General features: G+C 43.1%; 1 protein-coding gene across 1 annotated transcript in view; it reads left to right on the top strand.

Moving 5' to 3' along the window:
- The window catches only part of LOC311531657 (amine oxidase [flavin-containing] B-like), an 83,034-nt gene extending 74,515 nt beyond the window's left edge, over positions 1 to 8,519 (top strand). Inside the window, exon 15 of the mRNA XM_084649235.1 lies at positions 739 to 8,519. Within this exon, the coding sequence (XP_084505361.1) occupies positions 739 to 894 (156 nt within the window). The 3' untranslated portion in view covers positions 895 to 8,519. The remainder of the gene's footprint in view (positions 1 to 738) is intronic.
- The last annotated feature ends 12,151 nt before the right edge of the window (positions 8,520 to 20,670 follow it).

The raw sequence follows: 20,670 nt of genomic DNA, 5'->3' as shown, positions 1-20,670 counted from the left end.
GCTGCCAAAACTGTCCCTGGATAACTGGGAACATGACAGGTACCCAGCAAGGGGTGGAGGTGTCTAAATACTCTGTAAACATGGTACAGGAAAGAGTATTCAACTTTTAATAAGGCAAAAAATCCATACAGGTATCTTTTACAATGCTTACCTTAAATTGACGAGAATGCTTTGGGCCTCATATTTCTTCACAACCTATTGTTGTCGTTTCGGAAGCTTTTCAAGCTCAGACATATTCATTGCTCACAGCCACCTTTAATACCGCTGGTTGATTTTTTTTTTTTTAAATTTGGATAAAACATTTTGCTAAGAAAAGCAAGGAACAATTTTGAGTAAATTTTGGCAAAAAATGTTTCCTGCCTTTTAAACAGCTCTTCTTTTTATTGAAGTGAGTACAAGGGAATGCAAATGGCCAGTCTTGGGCTCTTTCTTTAAAATATGTTAATTTCAGATTTTAGGGGCCCTCAACAAACATGTTGTGTTTAATTCCTTTTCTCAAGTAGATGCTATCTACCCTGTTCTGGTTGTTTCCTGATTCATCAGCAGGGCATGGGATAAGCATTAATAGCAACAGAGTGCCAGATCTTGCCTGAATATAATATACTTCTGTTTAAAAGAGAAAGTACACCTAAACAGATCCAACCTATCTCTGTTTCTGCTGTGATATACTTGATATTTATACTCTCCCTTTCATAGCAGAGGTGATCCTGCACTAATACTGAATGTTCTCCCATGCAGGATGTCCCAGCCCGGCCAATCACTACTACTTTTTGGGAGAGAAACTTGCCGTCTGTACCAGGACTGCTGAGGCTGGTTGGATTTTCCACTTTCTTCACTTCAGTGGCTGCTGTTGGGCTATTTGCCTACAAAAAGGGGCTGCTAGTTCGAAACTGAGAAAGGTGCCAGCACAAAGCTGCATACTTGCTGTGTTCTTTGTCCAAAGGTTTTTTTGACGTGCACTTATCTGTCTTCAAAAGCAGATCAGGACTGGTAAGGGGAGTGGGGGGAAGTAGAGATGCAACTTTAGAGTGAGGATGAGTGAAGGAGTTCAGATAAAGTAAGGACCCCTTGAACAGTGACCTATTTTTTAGCACCATCATTTGAGGTTCTGAGACAGTGGTGGGCAACCTGTGACACGCGGCCCATCAGGGTAATCCGCTGGTGGGCCGCCAGACAGTTTGTTTACATTTGCACAGCTGCCCACAGCTCCTAGTGGCTGCAGTTCACCATTCCCGGCCAATGGGAGCTGTGGGAAGCAGTGGCCAGTACGTCCCTGCAGCCCACGCCACTTCCTGCAGCTCCCATTGGCCGGGAACGGCGAACCGCGGCCACTGGAGCTGCAGGTGGCTGTGCAAATGTAAACAAACTGTCTGGCGGCCCACCAGCGGATTACCCTGATGGGCCCACGTGTGGCCCACAGTCTGCAGGTTGTCCACCACTATTCTGAGATGTTCCACTATGTGGAACTTTGAATTTCTATTCAGGTCTGCAAATGAAAATGCCAAGATACCGTGAGAAGGCTGTTCTTATATTTTCAGCCTTTTGCACACTTGTATCTGACCCAACCTGAACTCTGAACATTTAAAGGCCACGCCCATCCCTAGTTATAGGGGGAGTATTGCCACACTCGTGTTCCGGAGATCTAGAAGACTTCAGTTGTAGCTTAAAATAACTTTTGAATACATGCAAATTGCAGGTGAGGGTCTTTTAATGTATTTTTTCCCAAAACACCTTGAGCCCAAACAGCACTTACAAAAAAATGTAAGGCTAAATTTTGAAATTGTTGTTCCAAACTATGCAAGTGCTCATGAGTTTGTCAAGGGTATAATTCCTCACTTTACGTTTTCAATCGCATGTTATGGACTATGGACCCAGTGGCACAAAAGAGGCTATAAAGCTGGCTTAAGTGGCCTCCTGAGCATTCCCCCAGTCTAGTGGCTCTACAGCACTCCTATCCTATCTGGGTTCCATGGGGCTGCTAGAGGTAGTGCCAGGGGTCAGATTAACCCCCCCTGTTCACCCCACGGAGCCATGAAGTAACTTTTACAGTACTTACTTTTCTGCACCCTTGTCTAAGCTTTTTGGGGTAGGGACTCTCTCTCACCTTGTGTTTTTAGAGTACAGTGGGCCCTAGATCTCAGCTGGAGCCTACAGGCACTGCCGTAATAAGTAATAACTTTGTCTAGTGTTGAACACAGCTTATCTGGGCCAGAGAATCTGAGCTAACATCTACACATTTTTCCAACAATTAGTCCTTGAAATATAAATGGAAATCTCTAAACAACATTTCCATTTGTATTTCTTAGAATTTATGTTGTGTTGAGGGGTGCACCTGGAATTGCGAGGGTGATTTCTCTTATGTTCTTCTGCTCTACAAAAATAAAAAAAATTCCCTGCTCAGCTTTGCTTCTTGATTCATATCACTCTAAATTGGACTCTTTTATATACACAGTTAATAGTTTTCTCCATCACACATATAGTCATCCAAGATGTGACCTGCTTTCCAGTCCTCTGTATTTCACTTAGGAGGAAAGGTTATTGCGGTTCTGCTCTTTCTAATATAATTTCCAGAAGAAAGGAATCTTACTACTTTACCTTAGTATCCTCAGACTTCATTATTTTTTGTAAAAAAGCAAGACCAGGCAAGAGAAGAGCTTGAAAATCCTTCCAAAACACTATAAAGCTCTGTATTAGTGAAAAGTACCCAATCTTTGTATGTACCAAAGGCCCAGGACAATGGAATTCAGTGTGAGTGACAGCAGCATGGTTTGCAGGGCTGAGATCATCATCTTCTCCCTCAGTTCATTTCTGGACTGTAATTGCTTCCAAGGAGAAGTAGTTTCTACTTCCTGAGAGTGAGAGCAGCCAAACTGTGCTTGTTAGTCACCATTCTTTGACGAGATCTTGTCTTAAGCTTTCGGGTCTGTGATTCCCTGAGTTTCAGCCTGCTAGCAAAATGGAGTGCAATTGTTTTTCCAGCACATCTCTAGTCAGATCTAGTTTTCACCTTCTGTGTACTTTTGAAAACTATATTATTAAGAAACGTACAGTCCTGTAGTGGGAGTTTTGGAAATCCTATGAGCAAATTCTCTGCTGGTGTAAACGGACACAGCACTACTGACATAAGTGAAACACTGAGCTACCAACATTGCAATATTTTCAATTGTCCTTTTCTATTCAACCTTCAGTTAAAGGCTTTCTGGCATTACATTAATTAATATGAAGCTATTATTCCATGCTACATTGAATGCCATTCTAACTACGCTCCATAAAATCTTCTCTTGATGACATTTCACACTGCTTGGCTCGCAGTTTTATGAGAAGGTGTGAATGATTAAGCACAAGATCATTGCTTGCCCTACATGCTTGCACAAGGGAATGAGGGGGCATAAAATGTCTTGCACAGCTACCTGCATCGCAGCTCTCAGTGCAGAAAGGAGAGCAGCCTCTGAGGAGTCACTCCTTCTCCTCCCGCTCAGATGTGCAGCATGGGGTTGCAAAAGGTGGAGCCTTGACTAAGCCCCACAGCAAACCAGTCAGCATAGCTGAGGCAACATGAAGAGAGGGAAGAAATCTGTGTGTGGTAAAGGACTGGGGACCTTCCCACTGGAGTAAGGGAGAGCAGGGGCCTGAATTGTGACTTTCAACGTCTGCTCCTGGGGCAGTGCAGCTATGCTCTGCTCCTGGGGCAGTGCAGCTATGCACTGCCCCTTGCGCAGGGTAGACTGCTAAGCAACTACCTAGTCCTGTGGTATCGGCTCCAAATCCATATGTCTGGTGGGAGACTTCATGATCTAGATAGTCAAGATTTTGTAGGATCTTTAAAACAACCCCCCTGAAATCAAGATTAGGAGGACAGTTCATCAGCAGGGTGTTAACTGTAAAAGGATCAATTGCTAAACTATGCAAAATGCAATAAGCACTTCCACATCAGTAGTTAGAAATGCAGTACAAGTCCGACTGACGTTCCCAAGCTCTTAGTAACTATTCAGGGGGTTGAATCCTGAAGAGATCAAATGGAGCCCTGGAAAGCTTAAGCATGTACCGGTGTTTCTGTCCTCCCTGCATGGGGGCCTTTGAAACAACGTACACAAGAATAAAAAAATTAGCTGTCCACTATATGCGGAGTGTCACAGTTTGGGTCCGCTGCACCTCTGTTTCCTCTTATTGGTTCAGTAAGTCAACCCACTCTTAGCAATGGCTAGGGGGAAGGAAGCTATGTCTCTCTCCATCCTGACTGGGGTATTTCCAGGTTGAACTGTTCCCTGCCTTCACTGATATTCCCAGCAAAAGGCAGTCTGCCCAAATAGGCCTGCTTGCTTTCTCTTCAGAGACTAATAATAGAGTGATTGCCAACAGCTATAAGTAACTACACAGAACGTCCTATGCAAGCCTCTTTTACTCTTAAGGTAAAAGCACTTCAGAAAAAACACATTAAAACAATACTAATCTCCATGCATGCTACATGATCTTACCAGAGATCCCCTCCTCCAGTTGTCTCCAGCATGTTTTCTGGCAAGTGAATCCTTCAAACCCCTCAAAGGAGTCTCTTCTGTGGGCACAAATTCACAACAGCCTCAGCTCAGAACTAGCACACTCATGAAAAGTTTAGTCCCTCCTTTATGCAGGTTGGAGGTCTTTGAACTGGAGTTTTCAGAAGCAGGTAATCAGTATACAATTGGTTTCTCTCCCCAGGGCATAGTTTCAAAAGGATGGATTTGAGGTGGATCATTTGCATTCCCCTCGCCCCCCAAGTATTTCCTAGGAAATCCACTTCACACGTATTGTCCCCAAAATCATTTGAAGTTCCTCCTGATATCTCCAAGAGATTACATTAATCACGTTTTCCTGCTAAAGAAGTTCCATACAACTCACAATAGTACACAAACATTTTCATTTTTAATAGAATGAACTCCAGAAGTGTTGAATTTAATTCAGTAGGGTTTAGCTTAATTCAGTTAAGTTTGTCCAGGACATCGCCAAAAGTGTCCCACAGAGTACACTGCACCAAATTCTTCTCTCCTTCTACACTGGGGCAACCTCAATAGAAAGTTGTAGGTGTAATTGAGAGCACAATTTAGTCCAGCGCACATAGAATTCGAAGAGATCTAAACTGGTCAGCCAGCTGGAACTATTTTGAGCCTATTTGCACTTTTTGCTCCAGTTGACGATGTTTTAAACTAACTGCAATTGCACTGCAGTAAAACATGGAGTGAGGCAAGAAAACAATGACTCCAATCAGCAGCTGGGGCATACATAAGGCAGAGAAATTGTATAGTCCGCTTCATATAGATCTTCAAGGCCAGAGTCTGATGCTCCGGGCTCACGCTTAGTAGTACTTTATTCTGCTCATGGTCCCATTGAATTACTCGTGGAGTTGTTGTCATTGTGAATAAGGGTGTCAGAATCTGGCTCTTAGATTTCATTCTGTGTCTTTGAATTGGATGCACCAGATAGTAAGCCTCTTGTGATAAAATCCAAGCAGCTGCTACAAGTGTGTGTTCTCACATCAGCCTTTAAACTAAATAGAAGAATTCTTCAGATGTCAAGATCTTGAAGTCAGAGGAACAGGGTACAGTGTAGTAGATGTGACCTTTCTCACCTTGTCACACAGAGAAGCAGTTAGACAGGGTACTTCTAAGACCTATTCTTGATTGATTTGTAATCTATCCCATGACTCCCATTCTTTGACCACTTCGTGTCTCTGGGAATTGATGGGGGTATCATCTACCAAAATGAAATGATGTTGATTGGCCTTTGGCTTGATAGCTTTTTCTGGCTCCTCCTGCTTTAGTTTCTAATCTGCTTTACCTGGGCACCCTGGCCTGGTTTTTCATTCTTGACAGTCAGACTCCCTGGAAAGCACAGCAGAGAGCAAGATTGTTTTTGTTTTTTCTTCTTGGCTTTTAACATCTATCTAGTCACAAGTCTGTCCTGGCAACCAGTGACCTTTCAATACCTCTTACGCGTTTACTCATATCACAGTCTCTCTCTTTCTCCCCACCCTAAAGTTGGCAGTCCTCTCAGGCTCACAGGCAGCTCACTGGAAGATTTTTTTCCCTAAAAAGGACAGGACTGTAAGAGGAGCTGAGCAATGTGAGCCTTGCAGACACAGCAAGCAGAAGAGAAAATTACATCAATGAGAGCAGTTTGCTGTAAATAGCTTCTCTTCCGTGTTATACAATGTGAATGAGGCTCAACCCAGTTGTACTTTGTTTACTAAACTTTTTAGTAACTGATGGCTTAGATTTGTTTTTCCAAAGGGAGTAGTGGGATGCTCAGCACTTGTGAAAATCAGACTTCTTATGTAGGAGCCTAAATACAGACAGACAAGCTTTACTTTAGGCACCCAGTTTTAAAAATCTTGGCCTGATACTTATAAGTTTGACAGTGAAAACATATTTAACACACAGTGTACTGCTACATTTGTGGAATAATAACAACAGTGCCCCATTCTTTCCATCAGTAGATCTCAAAGTGCTTTACAAAGGTCAGTAATCAGTAGGTCTGAATGATTTTGTTGACAAAGGTGTTTGGGTTATGAGTGTTGGTGCTGTCCTAGAAACATTTGGAAGGCCTGGATAGGGGAACTACTGGTGAGGCTCATAAAGGCAAATAGCTTTTCTTCATGTCCAAAAGTTATCCAGCTTTTTCTCATGTGCCAGCTAGAAATTTTCCAGTCAAACCAGCATGTGTTGTGTGTCTCATAGAACCATAGCAGTCAAGTGAGGGAGAACTGACTTGGATAAAATTAGAACTGGTCTGAACCATCACCAACACTTCAACCCAGTTCTGACTTTTCATGAGCGTGATTAACTTTTTATAAAGAATTCTTTTTCACTGCTCTTAAATTCTGGGTTTCAATGGTGAGTAGAAAGTGAAATACTAGAAGAAAGGCAACTCTCCTGATCCTTCTGGCCCAATCAGAAATGGGAAGCACTTGATATCTCATGATAAAACTGGATCTCATGAGATTTCCTCCCCCATTTTGCAGACTTATGATGTTTAAAAAGAAATGTTTGTATAAACACTTGAAGTTTTTGAGTGGTTTTTTTTCATACTCAAACCTCTCAGGCTTTTGAAATATACTAATTGCTGCTCCAAATTATTCTTGTTGTAAATAAGTTGTGAATCCTAAGAACACAATGTGATTTAAGATAAGTGCAGTCAGTTGTTCTTTTGTTTATTAAATATTTTATGAAAAAACTTAGAAGTGACATTGTGTATGTATGTACATCATGATGTTGTCAATAAATTGATCAGATGTGGTTACAGAATCCATCCCCCTTTGCACACATGGAAGGAACTTAGCACTAATTTACCTCTTTACACTCATTCTAACTGATTGGTAAAGGAAAGAAGTTTGAAAATCAGGTTTCAAATGTGATTTCAGTATAGTATTCTTAACTGATTGATTGAAGTCTAATGGGAAATATGCCCCCATGAGAAATCCTTCACTGTACTGATCTAGTCAAATGTATTGTGTAAACTGTGATGGTCATAATTTGTATTCTCACATATATTTTTGATGATCTGAGGGTCTGTTTTTAAAGACAGTGTACTTGTTTGTATACTGTATCTATAACTATGTATTAATGTGACTGATGTCAAAACATGATATGTAAATTTGTTCATGGCAACAATAGTATTTGGTAGTGATAAAATTAAAAGCCAATCATACATGTTGTTCAACAGTACAGTAAAGTGAACAGTGAGAGAAAGCACAAGATGTCAGTTCTTTAACTGATTCATTACTTCTCAACACAGACCCCGATTCAAGAAAGCACCCTATTCAGGATAGCACTTAAGGTTAAGGAAGTGTTTTCCTGATTTACAGCCTAAAAGCTGGAGGATAAGCTAATTACTTTTATTACACTAATCATGGTATTTCCTAAATGGGACAGTGATGTTAATTAAGGCAGAAATTATAAAGGTCCAAAATTCTTACCATTTTGTTTTCTCAGATGAAAGTAAATATTTACATCTGATTTATGCTCAAAAGGGAATTGGAAAGAAATCGCAGCAGAAGTGCCAGTACCTCTAGGCAACAATCAACAATGCAGTTAAAATGTAGAGTACAATGCCCACAAAATAGACTGGGCCTGTGGCTAAACAGAATAGCATTCCCTCTAGCATCTCCACCTCAAGACCATCTTGATTCTGCAACCCTCTCTCCAATGAAGCTAAAAGTGAAATAGCCAAAGTAATTTTGTTTTGAGAGTATCCTCACAGTCAAATAGTTTGTCTCCCGTGGTCACATGCAGGACAGCATTAGTCGTGTCTGTCTCTGGTTTGAAAATAAAAATGACTTCTTTTTATAAGAATATGGATTCAGTGCGTGTGATTCATTTGTGCCTTAACTAATGGTAGCATTTTCTAAAGTGACTCTGTGTTGGCTAGCTCACTTGGTTCCCTTCTTAAGTTCCCTTTTCAGTAGGCTCTTCAGATATTTTTATCTATCAGCTGTGAACCTTTTTTTTAAACATAATCTAGAATCAATAAAGATTGTTCATGTCAAACTTGTGTGTGTGCGTTTCTTTTGTGAATCCAGAAACCTGCTTTTGATCTCTGTGTTATCTTGATTATTATTTTGTGATAACACAATATTTCATACTAATTTCATCTATGAGAACTTTGACATTTGAGAACTTTGTAACGCTTGGCAAAAAAAAGCAAACATCTGTCTGGGATGTATTAGCAGGAGTGCTGTAAGCAAGACACGAGAAGTAATTCTTCTGCTCTACTCAATGCTGATTAGGCCTCCACTGGAGTATTGTGTCCAATTCTGGGTGCCACATTTCAGGAGCAACAAAAATGATTAAAGGTCTCGAAAACATGACCTGTGAGGGACGATTGAAAAAAATTGGGTTTGTTTAGTTTGGAGGAGAGAAGACTGAGGGGACATAACCGTTTTCAGGTACATAAACGGTTCTTACAAGGAGGAGGGAGAAAAATTGTTCTTAACCTCCGATGATAGGACAAGAAGCAATGGCCTTAAATTGCAGCAAGGGCAGTTTAGGATGGACATTAGGAAAAAACTTCCCAACTGTCAGGGTGGTTAAGCTCTGGAATAAATTGCCTAGGGAGGTTGTAGAATCTCCGTCATTGGGGATTTTTAAGAGCAGGTTGGACAAACACCTGTCAAGGATGGTCTAGATCAGTCTCTCTTACCATGTGCAAAACAGAGTCCTGATATCAGTAGGCCCCTCTAAACACAGCCATAATAAAAATAAATAAATATTAATAATACTAAAATAATGAATACAAATATTTGAAATATTCCTAGGAATTTTGACCATTTCTTAATTTTTTAAAAATAGGTCACCTCCTTTTTCAGAGCAAGTCTTCCCACATGCTATTTTCTGCCCTACACTGCTGCATTTTGTTAGAAATCATAGAATCATAGAATGGGAAGGGATCTCGAGAGGTCATCTAGTCCAGTCCCCTGCACTCAAGGCAGGACTAAGTTTTATGTAGACCAGGGATTGGCAACCTTTGGCACGCGGCCTGTCAAGGAAATCTGCTGGAGGGCCGGGATGGTTTGTTTACCTGCAGCGTCCGCAAGTTCAGCCAATCGCAGCTCCCACTGGCTGCGGTTCACCATTCCAGGTCAATGGGGGCTGCAGGAAGTGGCGCAGGCTGAGGGATGTGTTGGCTGCCACTTCCTGCGGCTCCCATTGGCCTGAAACAGCGAACCGCGGCCAGTGGGAGTTGCGATTGGCAGTCAGTAAATATATAATGAATTCAGACACAATTTTTACCAAATAATAAAACAAATCTTGCTTTAACCATGTAAAAATACTTCAACTTGTCATAATAGACATCAATTCTCTTTCTATCCCCTGCTTTAATTTAAGTATTAAAAACTTTATTTATAAAAAAAGAAACATTTGCTTTATCTTGCTGAAATTCCATTTATGACAAACTGACGAGAGCTTTAGTGTTTTCTCTCAAATTACTGCACTCTGGTTTTTTTGCCCTATCCCATCTGTAACAAAATACATTTTACCGGCTCTTGCTATCATGGCAGAGGGTCCTGTGGGTTCCCTGGGATCCCAGTCCTGCTGCAGGGCTTTACAGTAGAACTCTATTTTGTATAGTGTCAGTAGAAGGATAACTAATTAATAACAATCCATTTCCTGAGAAACCAATTAACGAGCCTTTGCAAGGTTGAGGGGGGGCTGGAACATCTGCATGTTTTGTAAAATATGCTAGTAAAGACCCCTATAAACCTATCTGGAGAGTGAGAATGAAGGTCATTCTCCACCTTGTTGGTCATACTTATCCCAAGTTTCCAAAGTTACACCTTTTAAGCAAATTCCTAAAACGTGTAGGGGGCTGATTCTGTTCTTAGGATTGATTCCCCTGAAGCAAGTGGAGTTAGACCAGTATAAAAGCTGGGTAAATGAGAAGGGAAATTGGCCCATAGTTTTAGAGAAAGCAGTGTAAACCAAAACGTTGGACAGAGACAGAACAAAGGCATAAGCAAAAGTCAATTGAAGTCAATGGGTGACTTTCCATGCATTTCAATTGCTTTTGAATCAACCACTTAGAGAGAGAGCCTAGTAAGAACATGGCGCCCAATCCTACAAACCCTTATTCGTCTGCTTAATGTTAATTATATGAGAAGTCCAGTTTTGAACTGGGACAAGAAGGAGAACTAGGCTCCTTTGGACCCCTAACAATTACTCAGTAGACCATGGTTTGAGAACAGTTGATTTAAGGAGGCATGGTCTTATTTTAAATTTATGATTTTTTACTTGATAGTGGCCCTTTAAAAAAATACCCCCAAATGCTTCTATAAGTGCCACAAAATTAATAGTAGAATAATTTCAGTAATTGACCTTCAAGTTGTGTTATGTAGTGTGCCTTCCATGAGGATATGCTAGTGTTGTACAGTGCATCTTCTCTGATGGAAGACATTTCTGTGCTATACATCGGGCCCTACCAAATTCACAGTCCATTTTGGTCAATTTCATGGTCATAGGATTTTTAAAATCATAAATTTCATGATTTCAGCTATTTAAACCTGAAATGTCACAGTGTTGTAACTGTAGGAGTTGTTGGGGGGGGGTGTCGCAAGTTTATTGTAGGGGGGTCGCGGTGCTGCTACCCTCATTTCTGCGCTGCTGCTGGCGGCGGTGCTGCCTTCAGAACTGGGCAGCCGGAGGGCGATGACTGCTGGCCAGGAGCCCAGCTCTAAAGGCAGAGCCCTGCCAGCAGCAACACAGAAGCAAGGATGGCATGGTATGGTATTGCCACCCTTGCTTCCATGCTGCTGCCTGCAGAGCCAGGCCATCAGGCAGCAGCCGCCACTCTTCAGCCACCCAGCTCTGAAGGCAGCACAGAAGTAAGGGGGACAATACCACAACCCCCCTAAAATAAATTTGCAACATCCCCACAACTCCCTTTTCGGTCAGGACCCCCAACTTGAGAAACACTGGTCTCCCCCGGTGAAATCTGGGTAAAAGCACACAAAAGACCAGATTTCACGGGGGAAGGCCAGATTTTATGGTCCATGAAGTGTTTTTTTATGGCTGGGAATTTGGTAGGGCCTTAGCTATATAGTGTATCTGCTCTGTGGGAGGATATCTCTGGACTATATACCATACCTGCTCTGAGGGAGGGCACGTCAGTGCTATATAAAATACTTGTTCTGATGGAGGATATGTCTGTGCTGCATAGCGTAACCGTGGGAGGCGGTGTCGGTGCTATTTAGTACATTTGCTGTGAGGATAAGTAGCTGTCTGTGAGCCCTTCAGTCTCCAGAGCTGTCATGCTGGAAGTTTTAGCCACTCTTAAAATCTTTCATTCTTTCTTTCGTTATTTTGTAAAGACCATGGGAAGATTTTCACACACTGTGTTTTATTAACTTCTTGTCCTCAAATATTTTAATAACAACTGGGATTTTCAAAGGGACCTGAGGAAGATAGCTACCCAATTCCCAGTGAATTTCACTGAGATTTAGCCCCTAAATCCCTTTGGTCATCAATGTCATTTCATTTTAGATGAGTAGACCCTTGTTTTTACAAAGAGTGACGCATTTGTCTGACCTATGCCAAGAAACAGTTTGAGTGAATAAATGTCAACTTCATTTGCTTAGAAACTTTATTTCATTGAACTTTAATATTAACTCTGTGTGTGGGCTGGTAAACACAATTTCCACACAGCAAATGAAAAGCTGTTAAAGAAATAATGGAGCCAGGGAATGGCTATGCAGCAGGATACACAACTTCCAGGTGATTAGGTGTGTCAAGTGGATCTGCAAGTCCCGTGTTCTGATACCATTAGGTGCTGCACCTTGGATGTAGTTTAATGGTAAGAGGGGAAAAAATCTAAGCATATTAATAATGCACTAAGACAATCCTGTCAGCTGTCATGCTGTTGGCTTTCAATTTTCATGGCTCTAATTTGTAAAGAAAACACTTTTCACAGCAGTGGTGCACTTAGCAGAAATGACATTATAATTTTAGATGTGGAAGCTAACATTGCAAAGCTGAAGCATTCAAATGTCCCAATGGATTGTACAGTCATTATTCTAAACACTTGAAATGCATGCTCATGCTTAAACAAAATCAAGTGTGACAGCTATTCTAGCTTATGCTTCCCAGTTCAGTCCAGAAGATAATGAAAATATTAAACCAAAATAGAAAGCATGTTATTTCCTACACATTTCTTTAATAAGTAGCACAGAGCGGAAGCTGGGAGAATCCCAGTTTTGTAAGAGGTGGTGTATTCAAGCAGAAACGTCTTTCTGTTCCTGTAACTCAAACATGACAGCAGAAGATTTTCCCCCTCTCCCCCCAAGGGTGCACTTAATACATATGAAGGGCCTGATGCTCACTTCCATTCTGGTTGTTTTACATTGCTCCAGTGGCCTAAAGCAGTTAGAGAACTAGCTTAATGTCTACAGGTGGATTCCTCTGATGTAAGGGGAATCCTTGAGTGGCATAGAGATGGCACAGCAGCCTTTGAGCTGCTCTAACTTGCACCAGAGACCAGCTGGTCCCAGAACTCAAAGGTTGCAAAAGTGGTGTACAGCTACCCTTTTCCTCCTCGATTTACCCAGGCTGTACTGAGTGCACCTTGGACACAGCTCTGATTTAGGGCCTGAGATGCCAGTCCAGCTCTCCTGCTTCCACCAATTTGCTGCTTTGCACTTACAGTTTCTGTTTGTTCTAATTTTATAGGTAGATATTTTAGGCACGCAGGAAGGCTGTGAGAACGAGCTTCCAAGAAGTCAGTGGGGGGGTCACTGTTCTGGTCATCTGAGCTCTCAGCCTTGCCGGGTTTTTGTGTGTGAGCTGGTGAGATGATATTGTCAATTAGCCAGGACATGGTACTTTTATTTCTGTGTTAGACTCAGCTGTGCTGTGTTTTTATAAAGAAGTGGGTCTGCAAGAACTGTTTAGTCACAGCTGCTGTAACTGTGACTAGCATATAAAGAACAGGCTCTTTTGAAGTTTAGGCGCTGCCTTTTATTATTCAGCTGGACAGCACAGGTTTAATCAATATTTGTGACCAGGCTGACTATGCCTGAGCTATCATCCAAGGAAATAGGCCCCAAGGTGAGGGTCTGACCGTCCAGGTCCAAGCCCAAGCAACAGCAATAATTAAATCCATTGCTCCACTTTCAATACTATTCTGAATGGAAGCCACAGTAACACATTATGAGTGAATCAGCTGGGGTCACCGTCTGTATTTTAAGAAAATAAAGGACAGCGGTGTGAAAACTACAGGCCAAAGCTTATATTTATGGGAGAGCATCCCACATGCTTTATGCTTGATAAAAATAATATAAAATGCAAAATTATACATCTGCATGCCAGTGTAGTCTCATTTGCACGCTTACTGCTGGAATACTAGACAGAGTGCATCCCATAGCACCAAATAAGGGAATCCCATTAAATCAGAGGATGGGTGGTCATTTTAAGACATGGATGACCTTGTCAATGACTCAGTAAGTTGGAGGTTGACCCTGCTTGAAGCTACCTGCCAGTATCATCATGTTCTCTTACTCATTAATAAAAAACTCCAGCTTTTGATGACCTTTCTCTCTTACTCTGCCTGTGTTAGATGTGGGTAGGAAAACATGAAGTAGAACAGAAACTAGAAGAGAGAAGTGCTATGAATAACAGAGCAGAATGGCGGATACAACCAAAGGCAGGAAAGCCAAGATAAATTGTGTAAAGTTGAGGAGCTGTGTGCAAAAAAACCCACCCACCCACACATCAACCAACCAACCAAAAAATCACAGGGGATCACATTCACGCGCCCTTCTTATTTTCCACTAAATTGAAACTTGGCTTTTGCAGGCAGAAGACAATCATTTTTGCATCAAGTATTTACAAAGTCAAAGCTCGTAATTCTGTACAGCTGAACAGAGGAGAAACAGGGGGGAAAAATGTCACCACAAAACCAAAGTTGATTCCTGTTGCCCTCACTTGTATATTTTTGCTGCTGTTATATAGCTTTATTTATTTTGTCTTCTCCTCCAGGATCCAGGTAATGGAAAATGACAGCAGCAATAGAAATACTCCAGGCCACACACGCTTTATTCTTGGCATGGTTTCCTGGCTGCTACTACTTACATGGTAGTGGCTCGAGCATAGGAATCAGGAGCCTTGAGTTCTAGCCTTAGGTCTGTCACTGACCTGCTGGGTGACTTAGGTCAAGTCCCTCCATCCTTGTTTCTTCTTTCCAAACGTGGGAACATCTCCACTGTGGCCAGAGGTGTGATTGCAGCTTGTGTGGCCCTGTGTGAGCTAGCGGTGATCTAGCTAGCGCAAGTACCAATAGCAGTGAAGCTGGAGTAGCATGGACTTCAGTGTGGGATAGCCACCCATGTAAGTATCCAGGGTCCTGGGTGGGTTTGTCTGAAGTGGAACAGAAACTAGAAGAGAGAAGTGCTATGAATAACAGAGCAGAATGGCAGATACAACCAAAGGCAGGAAAGCCAAGAAGCCCATGCTGAAGCAGCTTCTCTGCTATTGGTACTCATGCTACCTAGATTAAATTTAGTTCACATCTGGGCAACCCACACATCTGCATGTGTTGCAATCATGCCTCTGATGTACAGATATGCTCACTGGCATTTTTGAAAGCTCTCCAGGGCAGGGACTGTTTCTCTCAATGTATTCACACAGTGCCTAGCTCAATGGGGCTCTGAAGTAAATGGGTTTATGATAAGGATGAATTTGACCCTTTGGGAAGTGTCATCCACCCATCCCAGTTGTTATTATTAAAATATATCAAATAGTAAAGTGAAATTAAAAATTAGAGAGCATAACCTGGAAAACATTAATAAAGTTTGGAAAAAATAATAGATAAAAATACTTAAACACAAATAGTTAACAAGATGCTAATAAACAATTCAATATGTTTGTGTTAATCAGCCTATAGTATTTGGGGTGAACTTGGCCATATGTCTATATTGCGCAATGGAAATTAAACAATATAAGATGGATGTGATGATTTGGGGAAGCTATGTACAGTTTATGACGTCTGTTTGAGATTATGAACGCTCTGTATATGTCTTTATGAAGCTGCAAACTCCAATTTGATTGTAAGGCTGGTCTTTGTTTTCCTGCATCCTTTATCTCCATCTTGGACTAAAAATGCCAAGGTTTGGTGGCACAGGGCTAACAATGGAATGTCATTCAACTTTGATGATCATCCATTTAAATGGAGTACCTTGGACAAAAAGAGCTGGCTGCCATGCAGGGAAAAGCAATTTTTCAAGTCTCAAGTTGGCCAGGGGTGGTGACTAAGCAACAGGTCCCCTATTAGGGGATTTTGATCACCTGTCGAGGCTGATCAGGGAGTCAGCTGACAAGGGGGATGGTGGTTATAAAATTATGGGGCTCTCACCAGCCATTTTACTTTTTACAAAAAGCTTGAACAGGCAAGAGATGGAGAAAAGACCAGAGCGATGCCGTGTGCTGAAGGAGGAGCCATGTGCAGGAGAGCCAGAAGGATCCTGAACTCTTTAGAGGACTCAAACTGAAGTCCAAAGAATACGTCAGAATGGTGAGGAAACTGAGGCAGGGAAATGCATGTAGGTGTTTTTATGATGTTTTTCTGGCTACTTGTAGCTACTGTGCTATCTGAGAAAAGAGCAATGTGTTTAGAAACCTTTGTAAAGCCTACAGGTGTGTCTGCTTGCGTCACATATTATGTGTCCCTGAAGAGCTAAACTGTAAACCTAGATTATCCATAAAGTTGGAGCTGTGGAAAAGGGTGTGCTTAAGCCACTGGGCAATCTGAGGGGTCAGCACAGGTCCAGGGGATTGTGGGGCTCTGCTTCTGTGAAGGGGTTACAGACAGTCCCTGCTTAGGAAATGTGGCAGAGAGATCAAGGAGAGAGAGACAATACTGCAGCCTACTCAGACCTAGGGAAGCTTATGAGCACATGGGGCTAGTGAATTGGTACCCAAACACAACAGCCTGGTGAGTGTCAAGGAGAGGGCTGTGTGTGACAGGTGGCTATCCCTTGTACAGGGGTGCTGTTTGCCCCTCCAGGCTTTAATTAGGGCTGAATTTTAATTAATGTCTGGGCTCTGTCAGGTGCAACCCAACAGCCAGAGGTTCAAACCTCTGAGCAGAGGCTAATCTCTGAACCCTTTATGCCAAATAAAAGTGAAGGTTACAGCAATAGCTTGGAAGCCATAGGCCCCCTGGTGTGCCACAGACTGCCTGTGAGACTTCAGGAAAGTCACTTCGCCTCTTGGGCCCTCAATGCCCCACCTATAAAATGGGGCTAATAGCCCTTTCCTACCCCGCAGGGGTGTTGTGAGGATAAAACCATTAAAGGTTGTGAGGGTCTCAGGTCCTGTGGGTGTGGTCTCTGAGACAGACAATAAAATAGATGTTAGAGGGCTGCAGCACATATTCTTCTCTTTGTATTGTCTGGATATTTTGACAACTTTTCTTTGTTGTTTGTTTTATGTCATTGATAATATGTAGCTTTTTCTTCTCGCATTTGTTCCCTCAATCCGTGCTTCCTCTGATCTCTGTTTTACTTCAACACATCAGATATCAGTCTTTCCCCTTGAGTTCCCTCCCCCATACTTTTAAATGGGATTTTAACCCTAACTGTTCCCTCTTTGGAGATTTTATTTCCCCTTTTTCTCTCCTTCACTAGCCCTTATTTTCCTGTGGCGAGCCCATAGCATTCCCCACCTTTACAAGAGTCCGGGGGCTTGTTCCATCATCTGCCACAGGTGGCTGGACCGGGTGGTATGTGGTCCGAGCTAAGCGATGATGCAGAGGGACACTTGGCCTTTGCGACTGAGCCAGCTCAGTCTTCTACAAAGACAAACCTCACGCCAGCCATTCTGAGGGGCCTAGTGTAGGGCGTAGTGTAGTCACTCCATGCTGGTAACTTGATACTGTACATCTCCTTACCGACAGCACACCAGGGGACCATCTGTGAGGATAATTGTTCAGTGTGTCCTTGGGCTTTCCCAGTGGGCTAGAACATCGTCTCCTTTCTTTTAATCAGGAGATGATGTCCCTGGAGAACTGCAGGTCACTCCTGTTACCCATGCATCCCCCGAGTCAGGACAATAACAACCGCTTTCCACCCCCTCCTTGTTGCAGTGCTTCCTGGGCCAGGGAGTGTTCTGGGGTGGCCTGAGGGAAAGGCATTGGAGGGAGTGTGGCTGTTCCGAGGCCCTGCATTAGACCTGGGATGCAAAGTCGGGCAGCTCTAAGGCTGCTGTAGTCTTTGCTGTGGGACCAGCTAGCACCTGGCAGTCCCTGACTAGAGGAGGCACAATCCATTTCCCTCCTGTTGTAGTACTGATGCTTGCGTTAGAGCAGGGATGAATCTGGCTCAGTCTGTCCAGGGGTTTGGGCCTGCAAGATGCTGAGCACTCCAGCTAAATCCAGTGCAGACCTTAAGCACATGCTTAACTTTAAGCATCCATTGACTTCCTAGCCTTAAAGTCAAGCACGTGCTTAAGTACATTACTGAAATGGGCCAGGATGCTCAGCAAGAGCCTCCGGTGAGCAGAGAGTTGCACAGGTGGGGCAGTGCAAGGACGCCGGCGTTGCTACTGCTTGCCTGTGCTTATCTACTCCTCTTGGCAAACTGACAGCCCTGAAGAGTGAGGGCCTCTTTTGACACATCTTTCATGAGTGCTAAAGTCATGTGTCAAAATAGCAACAAGACATAACTTAATAGGCCCGGCCAACTTCTGCTAAAAGGCTCTCAGTGGAAGGAAGTGCTTCTACTTTTGTTTTAACAGCAGCACTTTGACGATGGGAATGGCTCCATTTGAGCCCAGGCAGAGATGATGATAAACTCCACCCTGTTTTATCTTCAAATTGGTTTCAGAAAGAACTTGGCTGTTTAATAGTAAAACCAAATGTTTAAACAGTAAAGTTGTTCTGATTGTCAAAAGGGTATTTTACCAGTTTCCCTTCTGCTTTATAATCTCTGCCAGAATCACAACTGCTGTCCTTTTTCTGCAGCAGCATGGTGCCTTCAAGGCAGCAAGAGATTCTAAAATGCCAATTTTAATCAAACACTTTTATTTCAAATACCATTTACAGTCTCCACAGTAGTGAGGAGCACTTGTCACTGTGCTGTTTAGGAGCACTCGCTGGGCGATGTTAAATTATTCAGGACAGGTTCAGCTGAATTATTCCATCACTGTAGCACTGAAGTACGTTGCAAGCATTGCCTGTGTTTAACCGGAAAAACTAGAAAAGAAAAATGTCCACCACTAATAATACTGGTGTCTCTTTGCTTTAGTCCCACTTTAGCTATGGATATTGTTGGGTTATTTCCTTTCACTTCCAATACGTGCATAAAAGCTGTCTTAGAAGCAAAACGTAGAAATCAATTTCAAATGAACACAGACAGATGTCCTATATACACAAACCGGTGAATGTATTTGAGTGGCTAGATATGTAATGTATTAAGTTAGTGAAATATTCAAGCCCTGGTGCAACTTAGAGCAGCTCAGAGGTGCTTTAAGTTATGCCTGTCTGCAGTGGCCCATAGGGCCATTCCTGCAGCCAGGGATTGCCAAAGTGTGGCACCACTCAGGCCATCTTCCCTTCCCCTGGCCGTGCCCCTGACATGTTGCCCTGTGAGGCGTGGTGGCATAGGATTTCTTCACTGCGTCTGTACTAACTCTGCATTGCTGGAGGATTCCCCAGTGCATGGGAATCCTCAGCTGGCCACTGCTGGAGTGGTGTAAAGAAGACTTAAAGGGGTGGCCATTTGTCTGGCAAATAACATGGGTAGCTGCTGTTCTTCCTTTGTCAAACTAAGCAGAACTGAATTCCCAAATGCTCCATTTTAAACTACTTTCTGCAGGGAGTCTGCCACAAACTCTCTTTCAATAAAGTTTGGCGCTGCCACTGAGAACATAAGAAGGGCCATACTGGGTCAGACCAAACGTCCATCTAACCCAGTATCCGGTCTTCCGACAGTGCCAGGTGCCCCAGAGGGAATGAACAGGTGATCATCAAGTGATCCATCTCCTGTTGCTCATTCCCAGCTTCTGGCAAACAGACGCTAGGGACACCATCCCTGCCCATCCTGGCTAATAGCCACTGATGGACCTATCCACCATGAACTTCTCCAGTTCTTTTTTGAGTATATTAAAAATCCAACATTTCCAAGGGGCTTCCCTGCTGGTATTATTATGTCCTTTCCCAACAATTAAATTCAAGAGAGAATGTGTGCACGTACCAAATGGGTAAGGAAGTTGAAAACTCTCCAGATTATCTTATAAATAATGGTGCAGCCTGGATGATTCTCATGCAGTGGCTTTGAGTGAAGATGTAAATAGTTTGGAGCTCTCTACTGGTTGAAGTACAGTAACTCCTCACTTAAAGTTATAGTTATGGTCCTGAAAAATGCGACTTTAAGTGAAACCATGTTAAGCGAATCCAATTTCCCCATAAGAAGTAATGTAAAAGGGGGGTGGGGAGGTTAAGTTCCAAGGAAATTTTTCACAAACACGCACTCTCTCTCTCTCCTTTTTTAAACAAACAATTTAATACTGGTACACAGTGACGATGTTTGTGAGGCTTGGTTGAGGTGGTGAAGTCAGAGGGTGGGATATTTCCCAGGGGATGCCCAACTGCTAAATGATGAACTAGCAATCATCTGAGCCCTCAAGGGTTAACACGTTGTTAACGTAGCCTCACACTCTACAAGGCAGCACGAATGGAGGGAGGGGAGACAACATGGCAGAGAGACACAGAGTGCGTGTGTGAGAGAGAGAGAGACGCGCATTGCCCCTTTCAGTACGCTGACCCCACTCTAAGTACACTCTAAGTAGATCAGCAAGTTGAGACAGAAGCTGCTGCCAGAAGCTCCCTCTGTCCTGAGCCCTGTCCTGTCCATTTCCCCACCCCCCCCGCACTCAATGGAAATGGGGTAAGTGGGGTGCAGGAGTAGGGGGATACTCTGACATTAGCCTCCTCCCTCCCGCCCATGCACAGCAAGCAGGAGGCTCCCGGGAGCAGCTCCAAGGCAGAGGGCAGGAGCAGCACACGGCAGTGGGGGGAGGGACACCTGAACTGCCCAGCAATTGATAGTCTGCTGGGCGGCTGCTGCACAGGGAACTTAGGGGAGCTGATGGGGGGCCGCGGGCCCACCCTGGTTCCAAGCCCCCACCAGCTGGCTCCACCGGGCTGCTCTTCCTG

The sequence above is a fragment of the Lepidochelys olivacea genome (genome assembly GCF_965140295.1).
Source record: "Lepidochelys olivacea isolate rLepOli2 genome assembly, chromosome: 1".
NCBI classification, from domain to species: Eukaryota; Metazoa; Chordata; order Testudines; family Cheloniidae; genus Lepidochelys; species Lepidochelys olivacea.
This window is presented reverse-complemented; position numbering and strand designations above follow the sequence as displayed.